Below are 8,962 nucleotides of genomic sequence, written 5' to 3'. Positions count from 1 at the left end.
GGGGGGGTTTTATATTTTTTTATAAAAATGAAGGAAATTTTCAAACATTAAAATAGTGGGGGGCCTATTTTGCAATTAGAAAATGTTTGGGGACATTTTTATGGATACATGTAATATTGTAATGTGCTAAAATAATTTTGGGGTCCTAACTCCTAAGCTCAAGATTCACCTTCCTCTTGGCCCATAATATGTTCTGAAACCGAGTAAAATATGACTTTTTAGAAACATTAATAATGAAATTAAATTTGGGCTTAAAAAAAAAATACAGGTGAAATGGTTCAGTCATGACCGTATTTATGTGATTTATGGTTATGGAGTTTTGATTAATATGGTCTTTGAGGTCATCAACCATTTCATTTGTGCCACACGATAGAACCTCGTCGATAAATTTTGCATTCATAATCTACAAAAATAAACATTAGTTTTTTAATCGATCATTATACCAAGAGGCTTCCATGTGTTTTAAACATTTTAAAATGTTAACTTTGTGAAATTTCATTTGCTTATTTTTTTTTTCTCTTCTGACCCAAAAAAAGTAGTATCTTGGACTTTAAAACCATATACAAAATTGTGATAGACAGAGTAATAGCTTTCTAAGAGATTGTCTCTCCGAAAAAAAAAAGAAAGAGATTGTCTCTTTATCGTGCATAACTGAATAACAAATGAAATCTATTTCTAATCACATCGAGTCACCTTTCCATAGTATACGAAAATATAAATGAACTATACGCAATGAATCTTGGATTCCTGATGAACAATCATGATTACATACTATAATATTTTTTGTAATATGTAGCAACATATACAGATTCAAATGATTGATATACACAACGTTTTTACATAGTCCTCCTACTTTTAGTTTGAGCTTTAGGAATCTTGTTAATGACTTTGGAGTTGAAGTTGTTTAAGAGCTTCTTCATGTCCCTCCCGCTTTTACTTGCAGCGTAAGTCAGTTCTTCTTCGTATAACTCATACAACATTGGTACCGTCTCCAAACCCACAAATACTTTAGCAAAACATCATACACACAAAAATGTAATTAAACTTTTAAAAAAGAAAGGCAATATAAATTTGTTAAATGTTTGTCTTTAAAGTTTGTTAGATAAAAGCATTAAGCCTCACCAATGTATAACAGAGTTAAAGAGCTGAAATAGTTTCCAACTACTGATAATATCCATAGTGAAACAACGGCCTGAAATTATAGAAATGAAACACAAGACTTAAAATCCAAACATCGTTACAATGTTAAATTTTGTATATTGATTTTACCAGAAAGAGGAGTCTGAAGTCTTTGCCACTTGAGATATCATACAAATTGATGATGAACCAGTTTATCTTGGTGAACAAGAATCTCCAAGTCGATTCCGAAACCTTTAGATCATTGATACTCGGAGGTTTTCTGCGGGAAAATGGCGTTTTTTGAGAGCTTGGTTGATTCATATAATAAAGAAGTGTCAAGAAGTAGTGTATATGTTATTTTTACCTCTGGATTAGTTGTGAGGAGCCAATGTAAGACCAAATGAGGAAGATGAAAATGGAGATCAAAAGGATCTGGCAGAGGAATGTTATGAAAGGATACTCAACCACTTCGAACAAGAACCATATCAATGTGAATACCGCTAAGATTGTTCCTGATTCCTTCTTGTTCTTCCAGAACATTATATCAGCAACTACAATATTCCAAGATAAAATCATTCAAGAAAAGAAGATTAAAGAACGTAAATTAATGTAAAAGAGAAAGAAAAATAAAATGTATGTTACGGCGTCCTCCTCCTAGATTGTGGTACAAAGATCTTCGCCTTCTTGATGAAGAAGCTCTATGTTCATCCATTTCATAACCATAAACAGCCATACTTGTGTGTTGGTTTCGGATTTTGAAACAACTGTAGCCTTTTTTGTGAGCTAAGGTCTAAGATTCAAGGATTATTATATAGTTACGAACTCTTAGGATGAGAAAGGTTTTGTTCTTGGATTCGTAAAGAAGAAAGCAATTTTGAGAAAAGGGAAAGGTATGGCTTTAGCATATTGCAAAAACTCACCCTTTCATTATTACTATATTCATTGTTACTATATGAATAATTTATATTTTTATACCTTTGTAGAGAATCGTTCATAACTTGAGCTAATGATCAAAAATGTATTCCAAAAAGTTGTCAACATTTTTTTGATCATAGTTCTTTGGTAAACCCTTTTCCATGCAAGTATATTCCAAGTTGAGGCTAAGAATCTTCGGAGTGCAATAATTGGGTCACTTCATGGCCCAGTTCATTATAAGACCAAGTTATTATTCTTGTTTAAGCCCAGATCTAAGGAAGCATGTGGGATAAGGGTTGGTCTATATGGTCAATTCGGACCAGGACCAGGCTTGACCCTGACTTTATGTGAGGAAACGAGTCGAGCCAAACGGAGCCAGCTCACGGGATGACAAAACATCTCAAGCAATGATGACTGAGCCAATCCAATTTTTTTATAAAACACACATAACATAAGCCAATCTTACGTTGAGAACATAAGTTTTATATAAACAATTAACAAACAACTATTTTATAGTTTACCCTGACTTTAAAAGCATAGCCCTCATAAGACCAAAAACAGAAACTGGTTTAGACCTTGTTGAAATCAGGGTTCTGTTGCTTTGGAGCATCTGTAGGACTAGTCATACCAATGTTAATGCCATCGTTCTGATGCTTCTCCCATCCACCAGTATCAGCCTTAGAATGAGCCAAGTAGTAAAGAATGGTTGCAATCAAAGACATGAGAGTGAAAGCAGCTCCAGCAGCAAATACCCCAACTGGTAAGACAGCACACGAAATCTCTTTCCCTTGGTAGATGCCTTTACTTTTGGTATGGTACATGTTCCTTGCTGATCCAGCCAACAAGCACGCCTCAGCTCCTAAAAAGCTTACCCTGAAGTTTACACAAATACGGACGCGTAAGACAAAACTACTCACACATAGAGATGAACTAACTAGTCATTATTGTTGTAAGGCAGTTCATTTCTTATAGAATCCACATAGTACAACCAAACAATCCCATATCTTGTAGCAAGTACACATAGTAGGATATTCAATTACAACGATAAACAAGCCTACAACTATCATTGTCTTGGGACAGAGATATCCATAACTCACAAGTAAGAGTTAAGGGACACAAAAGCTATGACCTTGTTTGCAACAAAGTGACTTTTAAAATCATGATCACATTAACCTACTAATCTGCAAGTGTATGTACTTTCAACTTCACAATACCAAAAAAAAAAGGATTTGGAAAAATCATTCCTTTTCACTTTAAAGTCGAGACCCATAAACATAAACAATCAAATCACAAATCCTCTTAGCTCAAAAGAGACAAAAACGACTTCAATTTCAATCAAACTCAATACGCCCTAAAACTAGAAATTTCAAATCTTGCTTGATGCATAAAAGAGAGTAAAGGATTGAACTTTACCAAGAGACAACGAAGAAGACAATAGCCCAGACAGTGTAAGAAGTACCAGTAACAAGACCTTTTCCGAAACAGAGACACTTAGTAACGCCGTTAACCACCGCTTGACTAACAAGAAGCAACCCAAACGCCGACATACCGTACACCGTCGACGCCTCAGTTCCGTACTTACAAAAGGTCTTCTCATCGTACTGGTCCGGTACCGCCACAGCCTTCCAAAAAACAAAACAAGAAAGATCGATTAAAGCGAACACAAATCGGAAAAGTAAAGACAAAACTGGTAAGACAGAGAGAGATGTAAAGTGGGTACGGTGCTACGGCGACGCTCGGCGCCGAAAGCGAAGACGAAAGCGAGGAGGTGAAGAGCAATGACGACGGCGAGAATAGAAACGGAAACCGCCATTGATTTTGGTTCGTTCTCCGCTTCTGCTTCTCTCTTAATTTACTTACTGTCTTTACTCTTTATTAGAGAGCCTTTTTTGGTCAAGTGAGAACTGAGAAGAGACGTTAAAGTGTCCTTATAACACTGATATATTTCTTTTTTCTTTTTTGTTTTGGGTTAGACGTCACGTAAATGTCAAAGTGTCTTTAATCATTTTCTAGTTTCTTTAATTTTTCAATGTGCTTTACAAAATATGTTTTGTGGAGAATTTTTTAGGGAGAGTGATCAACAGGTCAATTAAAACCTAATGTGTACTCTACCACGATCTAGTGCTATCGTTGTAACACTTCAGGATCGAATCCACAGAGACCAAACAATTGCACTAAGAAATTATCAAGATCAAATATAGCTAAGACAATGGAAAAGTTTGTGAATCAAGTAACTATCTAAAAACAGAAAAGTAAACAAGTTGTTTCTAAATCAAAAAGGAAATATTGGGCACAGGGAATCAGTTAGGGGACATGACCACGAAATTAGATGATAAATTGGGATAGCATTAAACACCGTTCTTGAACTCAAATCTCGAATGTAAAACTAACCTACTGTCGCAGCATTAGCTATCTATGCAAGGAATTGATAAAACTCTAAACCGTCGTTTGAATCTAAACAATCCTAGCAAGCAATAAGTTCAAGTTTGATTATGTTCACAAGGTGCCTCAACTTCAACTGTCGTTGGCTAAGGATCACCTTGCTCACCTATGTTCTTTTCAAGCAACTCAACAACACTTTTGGTGCCCCGATGAATTAAACCTAAGATCTTAATCTAGGTGATCAATCTAGCTTAAGCATTAAGAACAACTATAGATGAAGAACAATAAGATCAATCCCTAATCTAACAAATCTAGCATCAATTAATCATAGAAACCCTTCTGAAACCCTAAACCCAACAGTGAAACTACTCAGACATGGAGAAGCAGAAACAGCAAATCAATAATGAAGAAAACATAATTGAATTGCAAAAGAATAGAAAATAGGGTTTAGAAATCTTCTCCAAAGTGTCAAGAAGGATTAGAGATCTTCTCCCTTTGCTCTCAATACAAAATAGTCTCAGAAAAATAAAGCTTATGTCTCTGGAGGCCGTGCCTCTAACTTAAATATCAAAATAAAACCCTAAAAGTCGGTTTAAAACAAAAAAGGAAAACTTGCGTCGGGGACTGGATTGGTCGATCTCGAAAGGATCAGTCGATCCGGAACGTATTTCTGCTCTCATTCCATCTGCCTTCTAGCTCGATCAGTCTTCAACCAATTGGCTCCAGATGCATGTTTTCATCCCCAAAACGCTCAGATTCCTTCCAAAGTCACCTAGGACCTGTAAAGACTCACAAAAGACTAAAAGGACTCTAAAAGCACACTTGGACCTAAGAAAAGACTCAAAACAATCCTAAAAACTATAGTTAAAACCCTATAAAATACAGACACATCAATTCCCCCGGACTTGAATCTTTGCTTGTCCTCAAGCAAGAACAGACAAAAACTCAAGAACAAAGAAAAGGTTTGAAAGTGGAAACTCACATATTCTTGGGAACTTCTTCTTTGCACTCTTCATCACATCAAACTGAGAACTACTTTTTGTACTCTGCCCATGATTAGGATCAACACTCCCTACTCTGAACTCCACAGCCTTAGAGAACATTCAGTCTCCCCATTGTTGTCTCTCTACATCAGATTAGTAAAAAGGTGCGGTCTTACCATGGGAGTATCGATCATTGAACTGTTGACTCCTTCAACCTCTTATCGCCCAAGACCTCCTCTTATGCTCCCTTTCCTCTCTCTTTTCTCACTTCCAAAGGATTGATTTCTCCCTAATTTTCTAGGGTATCATTTTATTTTTTTTATCAATCCTTTGCTCTTTTCTTGTGGACAGGTTTCCATGAGTTCCGAAAGATGCACGGGTTTACGCACAACCCTCGGTTCACTTCTTTTATTACCTATATCCTCTTCTTCTTATATTTTTATTTTCTCTTTTTTTTTACTGAGTACTGAAGGGAAGAGAGAGGGGAAGCATACTTTGTGAGGAGATGCATGTCTTGTAAGGCTTGAAGGGAGGAGTCTTGTCCGATGTATGCCAAGCCCCAAGGTAAGAAATTAAATCCGGTTAAGTCCTGTTAAAGCTAGAGACAACTTCTGGTTCAACTTAGTGTTCTCCTTGGCAAGTGTCTTTTCGGGCGTGTTGAGACTGCTCATGTTCATTCCAAGCTTCATTCCAAATCAGAGGTACAAAATTAATCATAAGAGTGTTAGTTCAAAGCAAAAGATTCCTGGAAATGATCATAGTTTCCCAATTTTTGACTCAATAAAATTAAAAAATGACTCAAATAAAAGAAAATTTCAAAGTAAACAACCAAAGAAAACGACATCACTAACTTGGAGACATCCCTCCCCCGGACTTACTTCACACCGTCCCGGTGTGAAAGCAAAACCAAGAAAAGAATGAATCCGACAAAGAAAATAAGAAAAATGAAAATGAAAAAGAAAGGAAAAGAATGAAAACTGGTGATCTCGTATCTGGTGTTGGAGTGGTGTTGGCAAGGGTGGGGATCGATCAGTCTTAGGGTGGGATCGACTGATCTTTCACATTATTGAACTTGGAGATACCCACAGCAAACCAACGGGATCGGTCGATCTTTAAGGAGGATCGATCGATCCAAAACTCCTGGAACAAAAAAAATTCGCATCTTCGGCTTTTGGAACCTATTCCTGAAAACACTTAACACTAGACGTGATTTCACTGTAATAAATTCTAAAAACAAAACCAAAATCCTAAGATAAATAAAAATAAAAGGGTAAGCCAGCACAAACCCCATGGGTTGCCTTCCATAAGCGCTTGTTTAAGGTCTATAGCTTGACCGTGGTTTCAGATGTCAAGTGATAGGAGGATGAGAACTCATATCAGAACAAGCTCTCCAATTCGTCAACTTAAGCTCCAAAGTTTTTTTCAGCATACCATCCATTGCTTCTTGGCCTTTTTCTTTAAACTCCGGAGTAAGGATGGCTTTAACTTTAGAGAAAGGCCGAGATATTCCTTTGCACTTCACCTTGTACTCAATGGTGTCTTTAACATATTTCTGGGGTACCAAGGTTATGTGAAGATCTGGTATTACTCTCTCTATCTTCGGCTTATCTCTCTTCTTAACCCTCTTAGACTTTTTCTCAGAAGAATGAGTGTCTCCATCCAGGACTTCGTTGACCTCATTCTTATCACCATTCTCTCCCATTGTCATGACATCCACCTTCTTCTCATGTTCTACGACTAGACAAGAGCCATGTCGTACAGCTTCATTTGCAGTGATTGCGTTGTAGAAGACTTTATCATCAATGTTAGAGAAAGTGATCCTCTTATTAGGCAAGTCAACAACTGCTCCTACTGTTGCTAGGAAAGGTCGCCCAAGAATCAAAGGCATAACAGAACCCCCGCTCATTTCCACAACATGAAAATTTGTAGCAACCAAACAACTCCCAACTTGAACATCTAAATTACTAATGAAGCCTTGTGGAGTCGTGGTGACAGCATTTGCAAACTTAAGAGAGACCTTAGAAGCCTTCATATCATCAATCCCCAACCTCTCTGCAACAGCCTTAGACATCACGTTCACACTGGATCCAGTGTCACAAAGGGAATCCTCAAAGTTCACTCCTAGGATGGAGCATGGAACAACAAATCTTCCTGGATCTTCTAACTTGGGTAGTCTTTTCAAAGATGGAGCATGAATGCTCTTCTCTCTAGCCAAAAACGTCTTAACATCCACCAAATCCTTTTCTTCAACCACAACATCATTGTAAACCTTCTTAAACAAAGATATATGCTTTACTGCCTCTGTAAAGGGAATGTCAGCGATGAACTCACTTATAGCTTCTTTGTACCGACCATACTTCTTTTCATCAAGAGGTTTCTTCTCATGTCTTCTTGGAAAAGGAATTTGTGGTCTATAGGGCTTTGGTTCCGCGAGAATTGATTCCTTGGTACTTACATCAGGAACAACTGAGCTGGGTTTTCCCATACTTGCAACAGGGACCGACTGGTCTGGACGTGGAGCGCTCGATCTGAGACTTTTTGAAACTAGTTCTGCATCATTGACGGGATCGGTCGATCTATAAGGGGGATCGGTCGATCCAAATTCTCTGGGGATCAAACTCGAATTATCAGAATATATGGGATCGGCTGGTCTAGTCACAGGATTGATCGATCCCGTCTCTGCGGAAGCCAAACATGAGTTGATCACAGCACAACTCAGCCCATCTTCAATCCCACCATGGAGTGTTATAGCATTGCATGACTCTTTGTTCTTAGAGCTAGAAGAAATAGCAGAGACTCTCTTATCAATGGAATCAACACGTGAACTCAACCTCTCAAATTTCCCATTCAAATCATTGAACATGCTATCAATCTTAACATTAATCTCAGCAGAACTTTTCTTATGGCCCTCCAACAGTGCTTGCATCATCAATTCAAGTTTGTTATCTTGTGGAGCTGCAGATGGAGCGTGGTATCTGTAACATCCTCTCTCTAAAATTGGGATGTAGGGGAAACCGAAGGAATTGATTTTTGGTTTAATTAAATTCTGGTTTAATTTAATAAAACCAAAAACCCTTATTTCTTCTTCTTTTTGTCGACACTTCCTCCTTTTTGTGCTTTGGTCGACATTGTCATCAGAGAGAGGGAGAGAAAGAGAGTTAAGTGTTGGTTTTTGGTGTAAAGGAGAAAGAGAAGGAGATCAAGCTTTTTCCTTAGAGTTAAGAGAGAAACAGAACTGTCAGGGTTTGGGAGAAGGAGGATCCGACTGGTCAAATCATTTTGAAAGGTACTGATTTTTGGTAGAGTTGTAGCTAAGAGATTTTCATACACTCTCCTTTTTACAGAAGTGATTTTGAGTTAATATTCTAGGAGATATTGGCAGTTTCGTGGGGTGTTTATTCTCATTCGCGGATTGAGACCAGCGGGTGTTACGGGGACGATTGCGGTTTCATCTATAATCTGATCGTACTGAAATTTTGTGGGAAGCTTCTGGACGTTTATACCTTGCTTTTCACTGGAGGGATTAGAAAGTTAACGGTTAGTTTTGGTTTCGTGGTTTCACT

At 37.6% G+C, this 8,962-nt stretch overlaps 2 protein-coding genes across 2 annotated transcripts; both read right to left on the bottom strand.

Annotated features, from left to right (window-relative positions):
• LOC104787854 (reticulon-like protein B14) lies at nt 720-1,948 on the bottom strand. The gene is made up of 5 exons (XM_010513508.2): nt 1,762-1,948; nt 1,484-1,670; nt 1,270-1,399; nt 1,123-1,192; nt 720-1,006 (listed from the first exon to the last, which is right to left on the bottom strand). Exons 1-5 carry the CDS (start codon nt 1,850-1,852, stop codon nt 837-839), a joined length of 648 nt encoding a protein of 215 aa, XP_010511810.1. The 5' UTR covers nt 1,853-1,948; the 3' UTR covers nt 720-836.
• On the bottom strand, nt 2,443-3,955 carry LOC104787853. The gene is made up of 3 exons (XM_010513507.2): nt 3,755-3,955; nt 3,448-3,656; nt 2,443-2,907 (listed from the first exon to the last, which is right to left on the bottom strand). Exons 1-3 carry the CDS (start codon nt 3,845-3,847, stop codon nt 2,604-2,606), a joined length of 606 nt encoding a protein of 201 aa, XP_010511809.1. The 5' UTR covers nt 3,848-3,955; the 3' UTR covers nt 2,443-2,603.

This window comes from Camelina sativa, chromosome 5 (assembly GCF_000633955.1).
Source record: "Camelina sativa cultivar DH55 chromosome 5, Cs, whole genome shotgun sequence".
Classification (NCBI taxonomy): domain Eukaryota; kingdom Viridiplantae; phylum Streptophyta; class Magnoliopsida; order Brassicales; family Brassicaceae; genus Camelina; species Camelina sativa.
Note: the sequence above shows the minus strand (reverse complement) of the source record. Positions and strands in the feature narration are given on the sequence as shown.

Coding starts and splice junctions, on each gene's coding strand:
- LOC104787854 (XM_010513508.2), bottom strand. CDS start 1,852: ATGGCTGTTTATGGTTATGAAATGGATGAACATAGAGCTTCTTCATCA. Junction 1,400..1,483: donor TCCTCACAACTAATCCAGAG/GTAAAAATAACA, acceptor ATTTTCCCGCAG/AAAACCTCCGAGTATCAATG. Junction 1,007..1,122: donor TTTAACTCTGTTATACATTG/GTGAGGCTTAAT, acceptor GTTTTGCTAAAG/TATTTGTGGGTTTGGAGACG.
- LOC104787853 (XM_010513507.2), bottom strand. CDS start 3,847: ATGGCGGTTTCCGTTTCTATTCTCGCCGTCGTCATTGCTCTTCACCTC. Junction 3,657..3,754: donor CCGAGCGTCGCCGTAGCACC/GTACCCACTTTA, acceptor GTTTTTTGGAAG/GCTGTGGCGGTACCGGACCA. Junction 2,908..3,447: donor GTCTTCTTCGTTGTCTCTTG/GTAAAGTTCAAT, acceptor TGTAAACTTCAG/GGTAAGCTTTTTAGGAGCTG.